The sequence below is a fragment of the Chanos chanos genome, chromosome 1 (genome assembly GCF_902362185.1).
Source record: "Chanos chanos chromosome 1, fChaCha1.1, whole genome shotgun sequence".
NCBI classification, from domain to species: domain Eukaryota; kingdom Metazoa; phylum Chordata; class Actinopteri; order Gonorynchiformes; family Chanidae; genus Chanos; species Chanos chanos.
In genome coordinates, this window is record NC_044495.1 from 61,952,953 (window position 1) to 61,976,981 (window position 24,029).

At 43.0% G+C, this 24,029-nt stretch overlaps 1 protein-coding gene across 1 annotated transcript; it reads left to right on the top strand.

Moving 5' to 3' along the window:
- On the top strand, positions 1 to 21,640 carry npr3 (natriuretic peptide receptor 3). The gene is made up of 8 exons (XM_030777182.1): positions 1 to 652; positions 8,418 to 8,540; positions 9,736 to 9,911; positions 15,797 to 15,932; positions 17,167 to 17,261; positions 17,987 to 18,107; positions 18,394 to 18,478; positions 20,794 to 21,640. The coding sequence occupies exons 1-8, from the start codon at positions 1 to 3 to the stop codon at positions 20,903 to 20,905; spliced, it is 1,500 nt and encodes a 499-aa protein (XP_030633042.1). The 3' UTR covers positions 20,906 to 21,640.
- Positions 21,641 to 24,029: the final 2,389 nt, after the last annotated feature.

Genomic DNA, 24,029 nt, shown 5'->3' on the forward strand with positions numbered 1-24,029 from the left:
ATGTCATTTCTCACGTCAGTCTGTCTGTCTTTTTGGCTGGCCATGTTACCTGTCACTGCACTGAGTGAAGAAATCCGCGTGCTTGTGCTTCTGCCTAAGAACAACTCTTACATCTTTTCAATCGCAAGAGTTTCTCCTGCCTTAGAATACGCAAAGAAATCGCCACAACTTAGCGAAGGTCCCACTTTTAATTTGAGCTATGAGAATTCAGCCTGTGACATGGACGCTCTGTACGCACTTGTGAACAAGTCACCAGACAATCGACCCGACTTGATCCTCGGTCCCGTGTGCGAGTACGCTGCCGCGGCTGTGGTGAGGGTTGCGTCCCATTGGAACATCCCCGTAATATCAGCAGGTGCTTTGGCGACTGGCTTCAGCAATAAAAAAACTGAATATTCCCATCTAACACGAATCTCCCCGCCTTATCTGAAAATGGCAGAGACATTTTCTGCGATGTTCGAGTATTTTAAGTGGAAGAACCCACTCCTGGTCTACGACGATGATAAAGTGGAGCGGAACTGCTACTTTACAATGGAGGGAGTGCACAACGTCCTGATGGAAGAGGATCATCACATTGTAACTTATATGATTTACTCGAAAGAGGAGAAAGTCGACACTGAAGACCTCATAAAATCTATCTACGAAAGTGAAGGTAGTGGAGCTTTCAGTCACCCACCCCATGATCGATCGATCTATCTATCTATCTATCCAATCACCTCACTGTCTGTGTATGCGCCTGCCTCTTTATATTTATATGTGTTTGATCTGACTGATGAAATGTGTATTGTAATTTTATAGAGATTCATAAAAGGCTTTATATGCATGACATGAGCAGATGAGTTATACTCAATGACTGTTCCTCCATAGACACATACACAGATCAAACTGTTGGTCTTCAGTTAAGGTTAAGGATTTGTCATTTGGTCTCAAACCTGTAAAAATGACACAGGATCTCGCTGCTGTAGGGACCTTCTGTTATCTCTCAGGGTCAGTAGAGTTTCACAACAATGTATGTGGAAAAAATGATGAGTATTTTGATGGGCGGACAGTCTGGGGTCAGAGCCGGGAGTCATCCGTGCCAGCTGTACTCTTAGGCAGGTCTCTAAAGAGCCCGAGGCAGTGTGCGATGGAGATTCCCTGTCCTCGTGCACCGCTGACCGGGCTACCGCTCTCTCACTACGCTCACACTGCTCCAGGCTTCCACTGCTGTTGGAAAATGTTTAGGAGACAACAGATGTAACTGCTCTCAGATCTGTAGAGTGTGTGTTTGTCTAGTCTGAGTTTATCTCGCGTCACATTCCGTCCTCACTAGAGGGAAATGTTCTCACCTCATGCCCTTTACGCGGTGTGGACAGAGAAATTCCAGGGGGTTCTAGTCCTTTCCATGTTCCAGTCTGTCCGTCTGATACTCTACAGAAAAGCATGTTGTCTCTCTGAAGTTTAGGGTATTCTACAGAAAAGCATGTTGTCTCTCTGAAGTTTAGAGAAAGGGCTTAGGGTATTCTACAGAAAAGCATGTTGTCTCTCTGCAGTTTAGAGAAAGAGTTTAGGATATTCTACAGAAAAGCATGTTGTCTCTCTGCAGTTTAGAGAAAGGGCTTAGGGTATTCTACAGAAAAGCATGTTGTCTCTCTGCAGTTTAGAGAAAGGGTTTAGGATATTCTGCAGTAAAGAGGCTTCAGTGTTAGTAAGTGTCTAGTGTCAGAGGGTTAGACAGAGAAGTCCCTCAGATGTTCCTAAATCACATTTTCGTCACATGAGAGAATCACTGAACAATCTTAAACCCTTTCCACATCACTCAAGTTATAAACACACAACCTGGGAAAGTGTGTGAGAGCTGTAGTCATGAGAACGTAATCCACATCAGAATTTAGGATATGAAGATGCATTCTGGGTCGAAGGATGCTCATCTAATGGGACAGAAACCTTGACTTATGAGTGAAGAACTTGGGCAGGAGAGGGAGTAGTGACATACTGCAATCTGAAACCCAGTCAGACAGCAGGGTCCCCGTGTTTGTCCTGTGGTCAGTCAGTCTTGAGCCTCACCTGATGTCAGAAGGCCATGCTCTCAGTATGGGAACAGTGCACAGAGCATTAACTATCCCTCCATGGAGAGGGTATGTGTGTGATTAGTTAAATGCATTGCAAAGACATCACTCTAAACTCAGGCAAGTTTGCGTGAACAGTATCAGAGCCGTGTGACGGTAATAAATTAATCTGAACGCTGTGGTGAAAGGCGAGGCAAGGTCTGAATCATTGCGGTGCCAATATTTAAAATTGCTCATCTGTTTAAGCGACACTCTTTGATTTCACGTGCGTGTGTGTTTTCTGGTTTGTTCCCAGTGCGCACAAAATCAAATAAGTTTCTCATCTCACAGTTTTACAGCACCGCTGTGGCATCTGAAGGAGACAGCACGTGTCAGGTCCAGACGTTTGATATGAGCGCTTCGTTTTTTCCACCCTCCTGCAGGTAGAGACCGCCCCACCCTGAGATTTGGCATGTTCACCGTGAGTTTGTGATCGCCGACGGTGACGGACGGTCGGCCACTTGGCTGCAGTCCTGCGGTCATAATAGTTAGTGTTTATATTACCATAAATTACAGACAGAGTTGCCGTATACATTTGCATATATTATGAATGCTAAATGCCGCAGTGTATGCCATGAGGGGACGGCTGGTATGGGAATTAGTATTCCAGACATGCTGGGTGCCTTATTGTTCGACCGGCAGAGCCTTGAGACCGGAGAACGGATCGCACAGTTTCTGGGAAATACTGTAGTTTTTGAGTAGCCTGGGGGTGGATGTTGGCAGGGACTTCAGGGGAAGTTACAGTAGATGAGCACATAGGGGCTCAGAAAGATGCCACGCAGGAGATAAAAACAGGCCGTGTGTTTATTGACAGTGATGCGCGGTGCCTGATGATTTAGTTTATGCAGATCGTACACACTGCGGGCACCATCTTCATGGTTTTGTCATTTCGCTTACAAATGCTATGGGCTTTAAAAATAACAATAATAAAAATAGTGATCGATTACGTGCTAAATAAACCAGTTAGAAGTAATGATTTGATTCGGGTCCCCTGTGCACAGACTCCGTGACATACTGTCGTACTACAGTGGCCGCGTTAGCGAGCAGCCACCGCGGTGCTATCGTGTTCAGTCACTGAACCTACGAGCAGCTGAGAGGAGCAACCGTGAAACGTGAGAGACAACTGCAGGACCCAGCAGTGGCCTGAGAACTGGACCGTCAATCACGTTTATGCGCTCGGCTCAGCTTTAGAAAAGATGCTTTGTTTCACAATATGTAAACTGTAAACGTTGTACATTTAAGCCCGTTGCTCACATTTCTGCTGGCACCATAAACATGGTCTTAAAAATGATCTTTAACCATTATTTTAGTTTAGTTTAGTTTAGTTTTGGTTTAGTTTTTTAGTTTAGTTGTTTAGTTTAGTTTTAGTTTAGGTTAGTTGAGTATAGTTTAGGTTTGTTTAGGTTAGGTTAGGTTAGTTGAGTTGAGTTTAGTTGAGTTGAGTTTAGTTTAGTTGAGGTTAGTTGAGTTTAGTTTAGGTTAGTTTAGGTTAGGTTAGGTTAGTTGAGTTGAGTTTAGTTGAGTTGAGTTTAGTTTAGTTGAGGTTAGTTGAGTTTAGTTTAGGTTAGTTTAGTTTAGGTTAGGTTAGTTGAGTTGAGTTTAGTTGAGTTGAGTTTAGTTTAGTTGAGGTTATTTGAGTTTAGTTTAGGTTAGTCTAGTTGTTTAGTTGTGTAAAAGATTGGAGGGGCTGTTTGGGGAACTTTTCCACTCAGTTTTGTTTAATCAGCATATACCAGTATGTGCTGCCTTTTCACACACTTATTTAATGTGTCTAATCTGTTAGATCAACATGAGATCAATGGTAATCTAATCTTTTTATAAGGACACTACCGAGGCTTGTTTTGTTTAAAGGGGTTTTTTTATTTGGATAATGAATTTGACTCTAAAGAAGCTGAACAATGGAGTGGAAAGAAAACGGCACGGTTTTAATTACCGTCAGTCAGTCCCGTATTTGTCCGGGCGTAATGAGACAGCGCCGGCTGCCAAGCGGTCGTGCTCTTTTTCTGTAGAGCAGAGGTGAGGAACGTCATTGGGCGGCGTTCCAGGATCTTTGACGTGTGATTTGATTCATTGAATATTGTGTGTTTTTTCTGAGTTGACTGTTTTGTAGGGGTCATGGCATATCACCAGGTGTGCTTAACGGCTAAGTGAAGATAACAGATCTGACGTGGGAAGCCAGACGCGAGAATCAGATCTGAATCATATGAGCACATAAACCAGCTTCTCTTTCGGGGGCAAAAAAATGCAGTGTTTTATTTCACCCGCAATTAGCTGTCAGATCAGCAAATTCTCTCTCCCAACCGACGTGAGGCTTGCAGGAACAAAGCCAAATTACAGCAAGACTGATCTGAAGCGGAGGATAAAGAACGCGTTATGTGGGCTGAACGCACAGTCTGGAGGTAGTCTGGTCTGTTTTCTTAGACCGTGTTTTCCTCAAAATCGTATACAAGTTGCATGTCTTCTTATGAGAGCAGGGGCTGAATGTTTGGAGATTTGGTAAACTGTTTGAGAAAAAAGCGTCTGTATAAGTTTGCAGAGGCGAGTCTGTAGAGTCAGGTTTGACCTGGGGGGTTCATACAGGAGTCTGGCCCCCAGCCCTGGAGCTGTGTGTTCAGTTAACTGTCGCTGTTCAGCAGGCTTCTGAAAGGCTTGGCTGGAATAAAAACACAAGCTTGGAGTTTGAGAGAATTATAACCTCGTAATAAATGCAGCAGCAGCAGAGACAGCGTTCTCAGAAAAGCGTGAACAGTGATGTCATACAGGCGTGAGGCGTGTCACAAACACAGAATAAATAAGCATATAGCTTACATACGCACCACAGTGATGTCATACAGGCGTGAGGCTGCAGGGTTAGGGTTAGGACATGCACCGCCTGTCACAAACACAGAATAAATAAGCATATAGGCTACATACGCACCACAGTGATGTCATACAGGCGTGAGGCGTGTCACAAACACAGAATAAATAAGCATATAGCTTACATACACACCACAGTGATGTCATACAGGCGTGAGGCTGCAGTGCATGCACCACCTGTCACAAACACAGAATAAATAAGCATATAGCTTACATACGCACCACAGTGATGTCATATACATATAGTTTACATACATACCACAGTGATGTCATATACATATAGTTTACATACATACCACAGTGAAGTCATATAGGTTACATACGTACCACAGTGATGTCATATACATATATCTAACATACATACCACAGTGATGTCATATACATATAGGTTACATATGTACCACAGTGATGTCATATACATATAGGTTACATACATACCACAGTGATGTCATATAGGTTACATACGTACCACAGTGATGTCATATACATATAGGTTACATACATACCACAGTGATGTCATATACATATAGGTTACATACATACCACAGTGATGTCATATACATATAGGTTACATATGTACCACAGTGATGTCATATACATATAGTTTACATACATACCACAGTGATGTCATATAGGTTACATACATACCACAGTGATGTCATATACATATAGGTTACATATGTACCACAGTGATGTCATATACATATAGGTTACATACATACCACAGTGATGTCATATAGGTTACATACATACCACAGTGATGTCATATACATATAGGTTACATACATACCACAGTGATGTCATATGGGTTACATACGTACCACAGTGATGTCATATAGGTTACATACATACCACAGTGATGTCATATACATATAGTTTACATACATACCACAGTGATGTCATATAGGTTACATACGTACCACAGTGATGTCATATACATATAGGTTACATACATACCACAGTGATGTCATATAGGTTACATACATACCACAGTGATGTCATATAGGTTACATACATACCACTGTGATGTCATATACATATAGGTTACATACGTACCACAGTGATGTCATATACATATAGTTTACATACATGCCACAGTGATGTCATACAGGTTACATACATACCACTGTGATGTCATATACATATAGGTTACATATGTACTACAGTGATGTCATATACATATAGGTTACATACATACCACAGTGATGTCATATTGGTTACATACATACCACTGTCATGTCATATAGGTTACATACATACCACTGTCATGTCATATACATATAGGTTACATACGTACCACAGTGATGTCATATAGGTTACATACACACCACAGCGATGTGATTAACTGGATAACATACATGATATCAGAGACACTGATATAAATCACTACACATGAAAATGTGGTATATGTGAAGGAAGGCAGCTCATCTTGTGTGTGTGAGTGTCTGTATGTGTGTGTGGAGGGTGTGTATGCTGAGGTTAAGGGTGAAGGTGAAGATGTTTTGTTTTGTTTTGTTTTTTCAGAGGTAGCACAGACTGCCGTATCACTCCTCCAGCGTGAGATTTTGTAATAACTTATGTAAAAGACGAAATGATCAGTTTGTCTGACCCTCTTTACGGAGCAGGATAATAACTTATGTAAAAGACAAAAGGATCAGTTTGTCTGACCCTCTTTACGGAGCAGGATAATAACTTATGTAAAAGACAAAATGATCAGTTTGTCTGACCCTCTTTACGGAGCAGGAGAGGAGTTTCCACGCACTGAGCCACCCCTCTGACTGATGACCGTGTGAGTGAGGAGGGCCCGGAGCCGTGCCTTCATGGGGTCTGTGCATTTAGGGGAAAGGCGTGAACAGAGCAGGCTTTATGGAGCAGCAGGGTTCGGCGTGAAGGCTGGTGGAGGTGGCTTTGATGAGGGGTTTTCTCATAAGACGTGTGTCATTCTATCAGAGCTGCTCACGCTGCCTCCACTTGCCAAAGCTGAATTACGAGGCCAGACCTTTCAAGTCTTAACCGCACCAGTAACCTCCTCTGTTTTCACAACGGCATTATTTGCATATGTGCACACACACAGACGCACTCACACACTCACACACGCAAGCATGCATGCACACACACGCACACACACACAGGCACAGGCAGACAGTATAGTTTTATAATCCGCTGCAGGCATATGGAGCGTGCTGTGAGGAGTGAGAGGAGGAGGTGCCATGAGGAGTGAGAGGAGCAGGATGTGTTGCCCCCTCACATTCCACTGCTTATTTGTGCGCAGCGTCAGTTGGAAAGTCCAGATTTTTGAAATACTGCTGGCTGGAGCTTTGCCCCATGGACTGGCTGCAGAGCAGACACAGGGCAGGCAGTGTGCTGCGTGTCTCCGTTACAGAGTGCCACAGTGCGCTCACACTGAGGGCCGGTTTGTCCCCCTCCGGCCGAGATATTTCAGGTGCTCCTCTACGCTGGCTTAACTCAGGGGAACGTTCCAGACTCACCAAATCCTCCTATTTATGGGACGCTGCTGCAAACCCCCCCCCCAAAAAAACCCCTGTATGTATGTAGGGTTGTTTGTTTTTTTGTTTGTTTGTTTATTTTTAACCCATGGGAAAAATATTTTTAAAGCAGACTGTTTTTCTGTCAGTCTAGGTCATTATGAAGGTCCGACAGACTGAATGAAATCGCTGTGTGTTTAGAGCCACCGTATAGCTTTCAGACGACTTATTTTTCAAATGCTCCTAATCAAAATTGTTTTTCTGTCTGTTCAATGGAGGCCAGGGGAAAGAAGTTAAAAAAAGAGAAGAATGAGGTAGAGCTCTATCCTGAGTGCCTTCCCGAAAAGAGGGGGAAATACATGAATGTTTGATTCATGGCCTGTAAATGCTTTATGAGAATGGTGTGCTTTATTGCTCTCCCATCTAAGTTATAAACATAATCAGCAAAGCATATTTAAACCATTTATTCTCATGAGTGGAGCTGTAAAAATGAGGAAACACATAGAGACGGTTCTGCCAAGCGCTGAGCACTGGAGTGGACCACGCTGTGATGTCACTCAGCCCTGCTCCCCACAGCCATCCGTTCCTCAACCAGTTTAACACTCCTCTCTCCTGTGTCTAATGTATTTCATGTGTTTACTGTGCACTGATCTAACTCGTTTCTGTCTCTCTCTCTCTCTCTCTCTCTCACTCTCTCTCTTTCTCTCGCTCTCTCTCTCTCTCACTCTCTCTCTCTCTCTCTCTTTCTCTCACTCTCTCTCTTTCTTTCACTCTCTCTCTCTCTCTCTCTTTCTCACTCTGTCTCTTTCTCTCTCTCTCTCTCTCACTCTCTCTCTCTGTCTCACTCTCTCTCTCTCTGTCTCACTCTCTCTCTCACTCTCTCACTCTCTCTCTTTGTCTCACTTTCTCACTCTCTCTCTCTCTCTCTCTCTCTCACTCTCTCTCTTTCTCTCACTCACTCTCTCTCTCTCTCTCTCTCTCGGCACAGTGATCATCATGTGTGCTGAAGCAGACATAATACGGGACATCATGTTAGCAGTTCATCGGCGGAGATTAACGGGTGGAAATCACATCTTCTTCAACATTGAGCTCTTCAACTCCAGCTCTTACGGTAAAGGCAGCACTTTGACTGGGTCTGTTTCTCACTGATTACTGAAGCTTATCCCAGGAGGTCGCTACCTCAGGGGGCATTGTCCTAGCCTGACTCTCTGACACAGAGCGGCTATCTGCGTCGGACAGAGAGAGAGGCCCAGGGGCCCCTGGCCGGAGTAGATTACATTCATATCCTCAGCCCCTGAATGACAGGGCTTAACCTGATTATAGATTACATTCATATCCTCAGCCCCTGAATGACAGCGCTTAACTTGACAGTGCTTGCCTCTCATCTGAGGAGCAACTTGTCCAGATGTTCCATTGTAGTGTTGGACCATCAGTGGTCCTGCCGTGGTCTGTGGTTCCTCTGCCCACTGTGTTATCAGTGCCTCTGTGTGTCTCTCTGTGTGTCCTTCTCTGTGTGTCCTTCTCTGTGTGTGACGCTCTGTGTGTGTCTCTCTGTGTGTCCTTCTCTGAGTGTCCCTCTGTGTGTGATGCTCTGTGTGTGTCTCTCTGTGTGTCCCTCTGTGTGTCCTTCTCTGTGTATGTCCTTCTCTGTGTGTCCTTCTCTGTGTGTGACGCTCTGTGTGTGTCTCTCTGTGTGTCCTTCTCTGTGTGTCCTTCTCTGTGTGTGACGCTCTGTGTGTGTCTCTCTGTGTGTCCCTCTGTGTGTCCTTCTCTGTGTGTGTCCTTCTCTGTGTGTCCTTCTGTATGTGTGTCTCTCTGTGTGTCCTTCTCTGTGCCGCTGAGTCCCATACAGTGCCCAGAATTACAGAGCAAAATCCTCCTTATTCTTCTAGTGCAGTTTACAGAGCAAAATCCTCCTTATTCTTCCAGTGCAGTTTACAGAGGTCTGAATGTTCAAAGCTGCCTCAGGTTTTTTTTCCCCTGATTTTCTTAATTTTACTGAGTCATCTCTGACAGAGCTGTCTGGCACACAGATCAAAGCCAAATCGGGTTTTTTTGCACTCACGTCATGTAATGTGTGTTCTGACATCCTAACATCGTCTGTGTGAAGCAGCATGAATGCAGTGCCAGTCTATAAGTACAGTTTTAATAAGGGCTTTCCTGATCATGATTATAAGACTATTTGACATACAGAATTTCTCTTAAATGTCTTTTCCTTCTTTTCGGTCACGTGTCGGAGCCTGTGGCTGTAATCAGATTACTGCCAGTCCCTGTCTGTAATAAAGGTTCAGTAAATTTGTTCGCAGGAGATGGCTCGTGGAGGAGAGGAGACAAACACGACACTGAAGCCAGGCTAGCCTACAGCGCCCTGAACACGCTCACCTCGCTCAGGTCCGTCAAGCCCGAGTTTGAGAACTTCTCCATGGAGGTGAAACGATCCATCCAGGGAGCTAACATCCGCCACTGCAAGGACTGTGATAATGTACGTAAATGTTCAGTAGGAGGGTCTACAGTGGACTCACTGTGAAATCTCACCTCTCCATCAATTAACACCAATCAACCATTCATTTCTCTCTCTTTTCTGAATTGCCTTGATTTACTGCCCGATGTTCAGACCCCTTCAGCATTAGTTCAGACTAAGATTTACTCTTATGCCCAGTCTGCTGTATTAATCCAAGTCTTAATCTTAATCCAGGTCTTAATCTTAATCCAGACTATTCTGTGTATGGTGTCCCGCTGCTCATGCAGGGGGCTGTCTCATCGCTGATAGAGTGTGATACTTATGCTGGGAGCACATCTGCGAAGAGAGGCTATTATGGTCCAAACATGAAAAGCTATAAACGGTTGCATAACACTCTTGACAGCTCTGGGAAAACATCGCTGTCTCATCGAGCTCTGCCTGACAGCGCGCTGCCGGCCGTTACGCCGTCCAATCCGGAGCCGATCCCGGCACTCGGCCTCTCACTTCAAATTCCATCCGTTTTTCCGGCCGGTGTTTGATTTGATGTGAGTGATTGATTTGTCTGAAGTGCGGGTTAATTTAGACCATAGACCAGGCTGCCCTGTTTCAGTCGGCGTGTAAGTGTTTCTGAATGGCTTCACCATGCCGTCCATGCCGTTTTTCCCCGGACACCTGGGGCTGGAAGCTGACATTTGGTCAGCCTTTTTGTTCCGTGCACGTCAACTCGCATTGTGAAACCATCAGGGCTTTCCGAGGCAGGGCAGCGGGAGCCATCGTGTCGAAACAAATAATCGTTGATGAATCGAGCGGCCGAGGTTAATGAGCCCGGCGGGGTGCCCGCGAGGTTGACTGGTTAAATGCCTGGACCAGTGCCTCCACAAAGAGGTGAGAGGTGGTCTCCAGCCGCGTTCCAGACGCCGCTGAACCAGTGTGCGCCCACGGAGAGCATTCTCAGGCCGGCCTGAATACGCAGCTACGCCAGCCGCCACTCAACAATCCCGCCATTGTGTGACCCACAACAGTTTAGGCATGTCACTCAGGAATATGAACCAGAGATATCGCCTCTTGTGTTTTTTTTCCCCATGCACTCACAAATGTAAGCCGAGTCGGTCTAACATTTTCTGCAGGACTGGCTTGCCGCATCAGCCTGGTTTTGGCTGCCGGCGTGGTGTTGATGAATGTTAAATTAATGACTGCTTGGCAGTAGGAATGGTCTCCTTATGCATTAAGGAAGGTGATAGCTGTTTTTTTTGTTTTTTTTTACGGGGGGGTTGGGGTTGGGGGGGGGGCGGACTTGGATGCCTGTGCCTGTCATTACCCATACGTTCCCGTCGCCCGCCAGCAGAGCCTCTCTGATTCTGCAGTGTTCTCATCCCCCCTGTATGTTTACCCAAAAAATAACAACTAGCAACCAGAGGCAGGGCCAGACTGTGAGCGTAAGTCTTAATGTCCAGACTGTGAGCGCAAGTCTTAATGTCCAGACTGTGAGCGTAAGTCTTAATGTCCAGACTGGGAGCGTAAGTCTTAATGTCCAGACTGGGAGCGTAAGTCTTAATGTCCAGACTGGGAGCGTAAGTCTTAATGTCCAGACTGGGAGCGTAAGTCTTAATGTCCAGATTCCTGGATCTTACGAAAGGCACAGTTGTTCCATGTTTTTGTTTTTGTTTTTTACATGGTTCTGACTTGTAAAACTGACCAGTGATTATGTTTGATCTGATAGAAGATTTGATTCGTAATCGATTTTGATTGAATGATTGACTAAGACAACTTTGTGCTGAAAAACAGTCATGCCACTCAGAAAAAAAACTTTTTGACCATCTCACACTAAAATGAGCCACTGATATTTCTGTGAAGAAGGTGTGATTGTTCACACATGATTGGATTTTACTGTATGTCTCCAACAACCAAGTTTGATAACACAAGAAAGAACTAATTTGAGAGACACAATTAGAGTGAGAAAGGTTAAGTTTTTAAAGGGAGGTTATCTGGCCTGTTACTGTTGTCCGTCTGAGACAGGACAGTGCTCTGGGCAGCTTTAAAAGACAAAGTGCCTCATGTCTTCTCTGAAGCAAAGCCCACTGCCCACCTGCCAAACACCCGACCATAGCACTGCCGTTAAAGCAGCCAGTCTACGGTTACGGCCCTGGTGTAGCTCCTCAGACAGCCTCTCAGATCTTCCCCAGCAGTGCCAAGTATTTATACGCTGTGACAGCCAGTAGGTGGGTGTGTTGGATCGCCACTCCGTTATTGGATCGCCATTCCGTTACTGGACAGATGTACTGACTGATGGTATGTTACAGTACCACCAGAGAACTTCAGGACATTAAAAGAACATCTGTTTTACCAAACTCAAAATTCTCTGTTCACACTACCGTTCACACCTAGTTTTTGACTTTCAGACGCAAAAACATTTTGCTGGGTCTGTCATAGAAACGAAAGTTAACAATTTATACATGCAGAATAACAACAAAGTGGAGAAAAATGTTTTGTAAAAAGCCAGCTTTGATTCTTGGCCTGTGTTGTAGCAGTAGAGGAGCTGTCAGTGAAGAAGTTTATGTGTGTGAATTCTAATGTGTCAAAGCTAATACTCCACTGTGTGTATCATCAGTCAGTTAGGATACAGCCTGACCAAGGGCCTTTCTCTCTACAGTAGCTACTCTTGTCAACACAGACAACTTATTTAAATCGTATTATAATGCTGTCCACGTATGCAGAAAACTTCTATTTAGGGCCCGTCGTTATTGGTGGAGTTCCAAACCATTAAAAAGTTTATTGCAGCTGCTACTCAGATCTAGAAAAATTAAAATGAAAAAGAAGGAAAGAAAGAAAGAAAGAAAGAAAGAAAGAAAGAAAGAAAGAAAGAAAGAAGGAAAATCCACCTGAAAATGAACAGAGTGAACTGGTCATAGAAGTCAGTGGATTGAACAGACACACCCTCCAGTGCGTTCACACTGACTGCAGTAGACTGAAGGAGAGCCACACACATTTTCCCCAGAACTATTATCATTGTGTCGGGCAGCACTCGACCTCTGGCTCCTGAAGCGACACAAAGCCAACAGAGCCTTAGCTGTCCGTGCAAAAGCCGTCAGAGGGAGAATCCAGAGGAAAGAACACACCCAGCATTGTTCCACGCTGTCCACCGGACCTTGTTCATGTGGAGCGGATGAAAAGAAGGACGGTGTCGAGATGTTCAGAACAGTCATCGTCACGTTAGTTCTGACTGAGCGATCCGAGATCCCTCGCTGCCAAAACGCTGCGTGACTGTTGTGGGAAACGATCTTCCACTGAAACCCAGCTCACTGCCTTTCTGTCCCAGTCTCCCTCACACCTCAGATCATCAGCAGTAAATCTTTTAAAGATCAGTCCAACAGCTCGGAAAAGCGGTGGCAGATCCATTCCTTTCTGCAGAGGCGAACCGAACGGCCTGACTTAGTGAAGCTTAGCCTGCAGGTGCACTGAAACAGCGCTGGGTAATTTTTCACTCTGGTGAGAAACCTCACATGTGGCTGTTCTTTCTCTGTGACACTGCCCACAGCTAATCAGCTCTGAGGAAACTGTAGCTACACAGATCACAGCCTGGCCCCCTTTTTAGCTAATCGTCTAGCCCCTAATGATGTAGAACCTTCTCTAGAATTTTCTACATCCAGAAGTGGTGGAGGAATCCGTGTGATATCAAGCTAGTGTCATTTTCTGTTGTAAATCCCACTGCAGTGTTTTACGTTCTTTGTAAGGAGTTTTATGACAGTCTTATGAACGTGTAGCTTTAACGAAGGCTCTGTTTTAGCTAGCTTTCTTGCAGCAACCCATTATACTGCCCCCTCAGGTAAGATTAGAGTACTGCACCTGTTGTGTGTATTTGAAGGCTGTTAGGTCGTGTACATGTTTATACTGCTTAAACTGCAGTAGTTCAGTAGTTAAGAAATAAAATAGTGCATTGCAAATGTTTAACTCTGGATTTTTGTGGGGAATGCTTCACCCATACAGACTAGTGAAATCAGTCAAAACAATGCAAATAAATAAATACATATAAACAGTAGGCGTTTTGTTATTATTCTAACAAGGGGGATGGCCCCATGGCCTACAGGGAGGATGGCCCAGTGGTCACTGACACTACTGTATAGAGTCTATGGGGGATGCAGGTTAACAAGGAGGACACATTTTGGTCATTTTGCTAACAATGGGTATGGCATCCCCCCCTCATCCCCCTACAAAAAAAATGTGCGATGATTACTCCTGCCAGATGAATACTACATATACATATAAACATATACATATAAACAAATCGCCTGCTACATGTACATATACATATACATATAAACGTCTACTGCATGTAGATATATATATGTGCGTGTGTGTGTATATATATGTATACACATATGAACAAATCGCCTACTGCACATACACAGACATAAAAAGCCCAGCACTGATACTAAAGGTAATTGCAAGGCTCCAGGCAGTGAACTAACAGAACCCTCTGCTGACATGCTGGACATTGTGTTTGCTCCAACTTACGTCATCTCTAATCCCCCTGTTTCTCGCTCCTGACGCGTGGAATTCGAGCCCCGTGGGGGTCGTCACCGCCGCCTCTCCCCACCTCCCGGCATGAGCTCTGATGGATGTCCCGTCTTTAGTCAGGACTCCCCGCTCTCAAGGAGAGAACCCAAGTCATTTCCGTAAAGTTGGTAACCTTTGTGTTTTCCCTGAAAGGATTGGGGCGAAGTCTGTTCAGGGAATTTGTAACCCTGACTGGTTCCATTCTTTCCCATTAATGCCCCCACAAGCGTGTTTGCCCTTTCAGCCCGAGCCTCTACACAACGTAATACACTTATAATACCAATGCAGAAATGCACCAGAGAGTTTAATTCAACACAGTGACACAGGGAATTCATGTCCTCACACCTGCATCCATTAATGACTGTGTGAGTATTCTGCATTCAGAGGGCTCTGATATTGTGTGTTGTGACATGGTGTCATGGCTTGTCATATTTCTGCTTAGGAAATACACAAGTGACGCTTGCTTTCTTTCATTTTAAATCAAAACGTTCGTAGCCCAAGTGTATAGAACTATGTTTTTTTTTTTTTTTTAAGTGTTGGAGAAAAAAAAGAAAACCTGAGAGTGGTTGTTCTGGTATGTGCAGGGGGTCAGGTTTAGCGGTAAAGCGCTTGTGAAATGTGCATTCCTGCAGACCGTGCTGCTGAGTTGCAAACTGTGCAGTGTATAAAAACACAGCGGAGGTTTTGTGTTATCAGAGTTTAGTCATTTCTTGTGTTATCAGATCGTCGACTGATTTCTCTGCGTACAGGATAGAGTATGCACATAAATGCTTGTATAACCATGTCGCCGTTTGCTGCCTGTGTCTTTGTGTTAGCTCACTGGAGGTAGATGTAAATATACAGTCCTCTGGTCCCATAGTTATTGACTCGCCCTCTAACAGCAGTCACACTAAACCCTGGCTGTTTGTTCTACTTGGCTTTAGCAGTGCCCGTGCCGAAGCCTCGGAGACAGGAATGGACCATTAATCCCTACGATAACATATGCATCTATTAGTGTTAGCTTTTCAGAATCCAAGGCTCACTCATGCTCCACTTATTGCCTGTTGCTTATAACAGTTGAACCATTTAAAAGGATCTCTGCTCCATAGATTTACAAACGTTTTCTGAGAAACAACACGCTACGTACGCTTTTGTATGGGACAGATCCAGTCACGGATATAACGATAATACTGCAGCACTGAGCGGTGTGAAAGAGGTCTTGCAACAAATCAGCACATCTAGATATAAAACACACGCGATACATTACATACACGTTACGCTGACTGGCGTAATGCTAACGCTAATGAATGTAATCTTATCAGCTTTGGTATCTAAAAGAGAATAACAGAATTCACTTTTCCATCGCTTTACAGGTAAACATGTTTATCGAAGGTTTCCATGACGCTCTGCTCCTATACGGGTCTGCCTTGAAGGAGGCAAAGAAAAACAACTACACCAAGAAGGATGGGTTAGAGATAACACACCGAATGTGGAACAAGTCGTTCGAAGGTAAATCGAGACAAATCACCCTTAAATCCTGCTTTCAAACCAGGCTCCGGTTTAACGTCACAAAGTGCTTCACGCTCGCGGTTTGACACGTGGAGCTAGTTTGGACAAATAGTTATGTTTGCCTTTGTACTTCAGGGTCTGTCTCAGTGGGTGGTTTTTAAAATGACAAATGTCCTGGGACCGTGTAATGCTGGAATGACGGTTTTATGTTTCAAAACAGCATCTCTTTAAAACCGTCTAAAAGTGTCGCAGTTTCTCAGCAAATCCATTTCCCAATTCAGAAAAAAAAACCTGACAATATTTGAAAAATGGGTGGTATTTTAGACATGTCAGAAAACCTGACAATATTTGAAAAATGGGTGTTATGTTAGACATGTTATTCCTGAGGCTAGTGTTTTACAAACAGAATCACACTGAATTACTTCTAAATGTGAAACTGTGGTATTTCATAATCTCTCTCCAACTGTGAAGGTTCGTTCACTCCTTAGCTTTCCACTTGTTTGTTTATCTTTTCCATGCAAATACAAGCAATTACTTCATCCCTACACAATGCTAGCATACTAGTAATTATCCAAGTTTCAGTTTATTGCACTTCAATAGAACGCAATCGAATGATGAAGTGGGATATTGTTTTGTGATTATCTGTTTTCATGAAGGAAAAACCACACGTCTAAATAAGCTCTGAGGGTCCATGTGTACTGTTAGAACCTGCTTTCAGACCAGCATATCAGTGTGATCTCGTTCGAAATGGAAATGCACTCAGAAGACCAAACAATAACGAATCTAAGGCAAATTCATATTTCAGGCTTCAGAATTCACACCGTTTTGATATTTTTGTCAAGAACTATTTTCACTTCCATTCATTCAGTCTCGCTTACAGAGTCCATGTTCATTAAAAAAGGAAAAAAAAAAGAAACCCTGCCCCGGCCGTTCATCCAGCTCCACGGCCAGAGCCGAGCGTAGAATAACAGTGTTCAACAGGAATCACTAGGACAAGGCTCATGTTTTCACGTTAAAAGAAATAATATTTTAAAAATGTCAGGAATTTGGGAACACAGGCGAAAGGATGAAATTACAATTTCTGCAGCCAATGCCAACACAAACGGCGGGAGGCGTATGAGATTTCCTGTCGTATCGGCCGCCCGGAATTCGTCCGCTCTTGTTCTTGTTTTCCTTGGAATGTCGGGATCTTATAGGTAATTAATTCTCTCGTTCCATGCGTTGCCTCGCACAGGAATCGCTGGTCGGGTCTTTATAGATGAGAACGGTGACAGGGAAGGAGATTTCTCTGTGATTGCTATGACAGATCGGGAGAAAGGCACCTACGAGGTAAGAAACTGCCTGAACAGCAGTGTCCTCCCCTGTTTTATGGAGAATGATAAACAAAACAGCAGTGTCCTCTCCTGTTTTATTGAGAATGATAACAGAGCCAGGACATTAGACAAATAAACGAGACCCACAGAGAAGCAACTTCTCCCATTCGGTTCAGCACTGTAAAATGATACAGCATCACCACTACACTCTCACTCACTCTCTCTCTCTCTCTCTCTCTCTCTCTCTCTCTCTCTCTCTGACCCCATTACTGATTGGAGTAATTCTGGCAAGTCTCTCTCAGGTGTTCCGTTTATGTAACCTTCATGGGGATATTGTGTTTAGTGTAAATAGAGCTGAAACACAGAGTGTCCGTTGTTCTCCGCAGTGAAGAAATGTATAATTAGTGACTTATCGCTGTGTTTTCTTTAATAGATCACCATGAACGGCACATCTGTCAGGGATTTTGCCAACTCAGCTTTTCACCAACGCAAATCTCTCTTCACAGACGCTGAACAATAACATTGAGGCTGAGCTGAACTAAACCCTGCTAGCATATAATAAAACAGGAGACAGAGAAAAAATGTTTATGTTCTTGTGAAATCCTTTAACTGTTACTGACTAGACAGTGATATATATCTCACACTCGCTACTGACTGTAATCATCAGACCTTCATTCATCATTTTATAAATGAAGGTCTGACCCGAGGGTTCCACTTTTTTTTTTTTTCGTTTTGTTTTAGACAGTGGCAAACTACTACGGTGTTAACAGGAGTTTCCAGTTGGTGCCTGGGTTCAGCAGTGAGCGTTTCACCCTGCGCGGGACACAGAAGCCTTTTCAGACAGAGCCCACAGACAAATCATGTACATTACCTCTACTGCTTTAAGACCAGTACTAATGTAGCATGTAAACAGTATGCACTGAGTAGAGTGCCAGCATGCCAACTACTTACACCAGCCTCCAGTGAAGGGGACTTTACCAGTAAAGCCAACCAACTCTAATTTAGTTTCATACCATTCTGATTTCCAGTTAGAGGACTAAATGATTTTAAATGTTCAGAAGTTAAAGCTCGTTAGTTTTGTTAAAATTGCGTCATTGTGCTGTCCCGTGTTGCCTTACTAATGGCTTCTCATTTCCTTTCCTAAGCAGGTGGACTAGAAGTATCGGCGGTGACAGGGATTATAGTTGGAGCGCTCCTGGGAACGGCATTGCTCATGGCATTCCACTTTTTCAGGTACGAAACAGAGGCTGAGAAATCCTCTATGGATAGCCCTGTGTTTTACAGAGTACTTTCACACTATACCTGTGCTTTACAGAGTACTTTCACACTATACCTGTGCTTTACAGAGTACTTTCACACTATACCTGTGCTTTACAGAGTACAGTCACACTATACCTGTGCTTTACAGAGTACAGTCACACTATACCTGTGCTTTACAGAGTACAGTCACACTATACCTGTGCTTTACAGAGTACAGTCACACTATACCTGTGCTTTACAGAGTACAGTCACACTATACCTGTGCTTTACTGAGTACAGTCACACTATACCTGTGCTTTACAGAGTACAGTCACACTATACCTGTGCTTTATAGAGTACAGTCACACTATACCTGTGCTTTACAGAGTACAGTCACACTACACCTGTGCTTTACAGAGTACTTTCACACTATACCTGTGCTTTACAGAGTACAGTCACACTATACCTGTGCTTTATAGAGTACAGTCACACTATACCTGTGCTTTACAGAGCACAGTCACACTATACCTGTGCTTTACAGAGTACAGTCACACTATACCTGTGCTTTACAGAGTACAGTCACACTATACCTGTGCTTTACTGAGTACAGTCACACTATACCTGTGCTTTACAGAGTACAGTCACACTATACCTGTGTTTTACAGAGTACAGTCACACTATACCTGTGCTTTACAGAGTACAGTCACACTACACCTGTGCTTTACAGAGTACAGTCACACTATACCTGTGCTTTATAGAGTACAGTCACACTATACCTGTGCTTTATAGAGTACAGTCACACTATACCTGTGCTTTATAGAGTACAGTCACACTATACCTGTGCTTTACAGAGTACAGTCACACTATACCTGTGTTTTACAGAGTACAGTCACACTATACCTGTGCTTTACAGAGTACAGTCACACTACACCTGTGTTTTACAGAGTACAGTCACACTATACCTGTGCTTTACAGAGTACAGTCACACTACACCTGTGCTTTACAGAGTACAGTCACACTATACCTGTGCTTTATAGAGTACAGTCACACTATACCTGTGCTTTATAGAGTACAGTCACACTATACCTGTGCTTTATAGAGTACAGTCACACTATACCTGTGCTTTACAGAGTACAGTCACACTATACCTGTGTTTTACAGAGTACAGTCACACTATACCTGTGCTTTACTGAGTACAGTCACACTACACCTGTGTTTTACAGAGTACAGTCACACTATACCTGTGCTTTACTGAGTACAGTCACACTACACCTGTGTTTTACAGAGTACAGTCACACTATACCTGTGCTTTACAGAGTACAGTCACACTATACCTGTGCTTTACAGAGTACAGTCACACTACACCTGTGCTTTACAGAGTACAGTCACACTACACCTGTGCTTTACAGAGTACAGTCACACTATACCTGTGCTTTACAGAGTACAGTCACACTACACCTGTGCTTTACAGAGTACAGTCACACTATACCTGTGTTTTACAGAGTACAGTCACACTATACCTGTGCTTTACAGAGTACAGTCACACTATACCTGTGTTTTACAGAGTACAGTCACACTATACCTGTGCTTTACAGAGTACAGTCACACTACACCTGTGCTTTACAGAGTACTTTCACACTAAACCTGTGCTTTACAGAGTACAGTCACACTATACCTGTGCTTTATAGAGTACAGTCACACTATACCTGTGCTTTATAGAGTACAGTCACACTATACCTGTGCTTTATAGAGTACAGTCACACTATACCTGTGTTTTACAGAGTACAGTCACACTATACCTGTGCTTTACAGAGTACAGTCACACTACACCTGTGTTTTATAGAGTACAGTCACACTATACCTGTGCTTTACAGAGTACAGTCACACTATACCTGTGCTTTATAGAGTACAGTCACACTATACCTGTGTTTTATAGAGTACAGTCACACTATACCTGTGCTTTATAGAATACAGTCACACTATACCTGTGTTTTACAGGGTACAGTCACACTATACCTGTGCTTTACAGAGTACAGTCACACTATACCTGTGCTTTACAGAGTACAGTCACACTATACCTGTGCTTTACAGAGTACAGTCACACTATACCTGTGTTTTACAGAGTACAGTCACACTATACCTGTGTTTTACAGAGTACAGTCACACTATACCTGTGCTTTACAGAGTACAGTCACACTACACCTGCTCAGGAACTCAGCTACCACAACAGTGAAACAGAGGTTGTATCTGGACATCCGTACTCTTTCACACCAACATTATATTTTTTGTGATGTTTCTGTGTCTCTCAGGAAGAACTACAGAATTACCATAGAGAGAAGGACGCAGAGGGAGGAGTGTGACATCGGGAAACATCGTCAGTTACGAGAGGACTCCATCAGATCCAACTTCTCAGCGGCGTAGAGAGTTTGAGAGGCCCTGTCGTTCCAGTGGTATTCTGGTTCTGAGGCAACTTGTCTCAGAATGTGACCAAAGACTCTGCAACACTGTCCCTGGAGTCCTCAAATATTTATAGACATACTGTAGTGTTTTTGTTAATGTCTCAAATTCTTGACTTTCGTAAACTCAGGAAAGCTGCATTAATTAAAGAGAGCTGCTTGTGAAGCCTTCTCATCCGTGTAGAAAAAGAAAGATCTGTTTGGTTTTTTGTTTGATTGTTTGTTTGTTTGTTTTTTAAATGGCAGACCATGTCTTTTTCAGTGGGTTAGTCTTGAGGAAGAACGAGTTGTTTCCCCCAAATTTACTCTAGTCCCATTCTGCTGATGTCTGGCCACCTTATAGTTTAATGATTCTGTAGGTATCACTGGGCTAAGGTTACAATAAGTGAATCTCCAAAATGTTCATTCCCCAAATATTTCACATACTTTCTCTGATGATTGCAGAGGAAGTGGTTGGTTAGAATGGGAATATTTATGCGCCTTTGCCCCATTAAACCAGAGCTGGGCGTGAGTTTGACTTTCTCTGCGGGGGACAGGAGGGAGGAGGCAGAAATAACACAGCTCTGGAGTGAGCTGCATATCCATGTTCTTCATTGTCTGCTGTACTCTGACAAGCTTTTAATGTAATTAAACTCTCACTCTGTGACTGGAACCACCAGGTCACTGCATGAGCGCCATTCCAAACGCTCTGTTGTGAAGCTAACCTTATTCAAGCTGTTTTTTCTTTTTTTTTTTTCTTTTTTTGACCAAAGCTGTGCCTTAAGTGGAGAACCCCTCAGCATTCACTCACTCATACCTGAAATTCTCTCTCTGGGTCTAGTTCACAGACTCTCTGCCTGCAGAGCCTGTCAACAAACTGAATCGGTCTGATTTACGGCAGCGATCGCCAGTGCTTTGGGCCGTCTCATGAAAACCTGAACTCACAAAAACTTGCAAAACTTGTTTTCTGAAGCAAGTGTTTTAAATTTTAATGTTACATGTAAGAGACTTCCTAATCAGGTCCTGGAGCAGTGATTCTGAATTTCTCCATTGGAGGCACCAAAACAAGCTTTTTATCGACTGTTTCATAAGCTCAGAGATCATTGCATTCTTAGGCTGTCTGAGGCAGCGTGGCCAGGTCGTGTGTTTAGATAGAATTTATGAGGGAAGAGTCTGAGGGCTGATCGTGAAGCAGACAGAGAGAGGGACTTTATGCAGTTGTTCAGAGGCAATACTGAATAGGATGGTAAGAACTGTTTGCACTCAGTCTTCTCTGTGTTTTCTTGAGAAATCTACCAGAGAATGTACATATTTTCCACACTGATTGTAAACATACGTGTTTTGTCTCGAAACTCGAAAAGTTTGTAATACAATCAATCTGCATCGAGGACAAGAGACTGTTACTAGACAAAGTGATCCGGACAAAATTCCATCATTCCTGAAGTGATCCGGACAAAATCCCATCATTCCCGAAGTGATCCGGACAAAATTCCATCATTCCCGCCGAAAGTCCATGACTGTGCTGCCGTTTTGGGTGGAGCTGTAGAAGGAGCCAAACTGACACATTTAATGTTTTTCACACGTTTAACATTTTTCAGACGTTTAATGTTTTTCAGACAGTGATAATGAGAGATGAGAATGCTCAATGCTTCTGACATTCGTTGAGACATGATTGTAAAGTATTAATATTCACGGTGCAGGTTTCAGTGTGTTTTTGTCTCAGTCCAACCCTCTCCCCTGATTTTTAGCAGGAAATATACACTTTTGTAAATAATTGTTTGTTTAATGTTCTGTGTTCTGACTCTTTGCCAGCACACTCCGTTCATATATATATATATATATATATTTATAAATATATATATATATTTATATACATATATATATCCATACACACTAGGCTAACTGGACAGCGATCCTGTGTGTAACCAGCTGGAGACTTACGACGCGTCTGTTACACGTGAAGAGCTGACAATGGAGCTTGTTTTTGTTTTTTCTTTTTGTTTTTTTGTTTTTTTGTTTATTTTTTTTGTTTATCTTTCATATATGTAAAGAATAAAGAACTGGTAAAGATCACTGAGACAAACAATGTTCTCATTTACCCTCAAATGAGCCTGACTGCCTGTCATGGGACTGAGTGTTGTACAAGGGGTTGTTCTCTATGGAAATAATGAGAAAAAAAAAAAGAAAGAAATCATTTACTGAATTTCTTTTGAGACAAAACAGTGTTTATATATGTAGAATTTATATTGCACAGTTAAATTATGGAAGTGCCATAATATCTGTATCTAAATTTATTATGTTAAAAGTGATTATCAATCCAATATCAGTGTACCAGCATATAAGACTCTGTTTATCATCCGATTTCAGCTGATTCCCACCGTTGATGTGTGAGACTTAGGAGCAGCTGCTGCGGCATGTGCATAGGAATAGGTTAAGACTGTATTAAAGCTTTGGTATGAGGGCACAGCTGTGCTAATGTAAGTAAATGTATGTACTCATCCTGTGACTTTATTTATTGATACTTTTGTAGAGGTTTAAATTTTCATAGTATTGATTTAGCAGTGGTGTTCATGTGAAATATCACAAGTACATTTCTTTCTTTCTCTCTTTCTTTCTTTCTTTCTTTTTTAGAGAAAAGAAATCATATACTTGCCCCCTCTGAGAGTATCTGTCGCTTTATATATTGAGCTGTACATGGCTTTGTAAACATCCCTGGCAGAAAATGTAACTTATTTAGATTACAAAAATTATACTGACAAATTAAAAACAAACCAACAAACAAACATTGTTCGGTTTTCTCTGTGGGGTGGATGAGAATGTTCTTGGAAGCAAGAAAAAAATCTTGAAAGCATGAAAATACATTTTGAACATAAGAAACAAAAAAAATGTTTATTTTATATTGCACTGCAATTATTCACCAGGTCCTCATAAATTTGGGGCACAAATGCAAATGATCACTTTTCAAACAGCCAGTAGTGTACCTCCTCAGTAGTCTCTCTCATTAGCATACTTCATTAGAGCACTGCATTAGAGAACAGCCATACAGCACAACATTTGTGTTGCCTGAACTGAGAACAGTATGGCCCTGTGATGTGTTGTCTGAACTGAGA

Bases quoted from the DNA above. Each gene is read 5' to 3' on its own strand.
- npr3 (XM_030777182.1), top strand. From the start codon at position 1: ATGTCATTTCTCACGTCAGTCTGTCTGTCTTTTTGGCTGGCCATGTTA. The intron at 15,933-17,166 runs GTAAATCGAGAC...TGCCTCGCACAG, and splicing joins GTGGAACAAGTCGTTCGAAG to GAATCGCTGGTCGGGTCTTT. The intron at 18,108-18,393 runs GTACATTACCTC...TTTCCTAAGCAG, and splicing joins AGAGCCCACAGACAAATCAT to GTGGACTAGAAGTATCGGCG.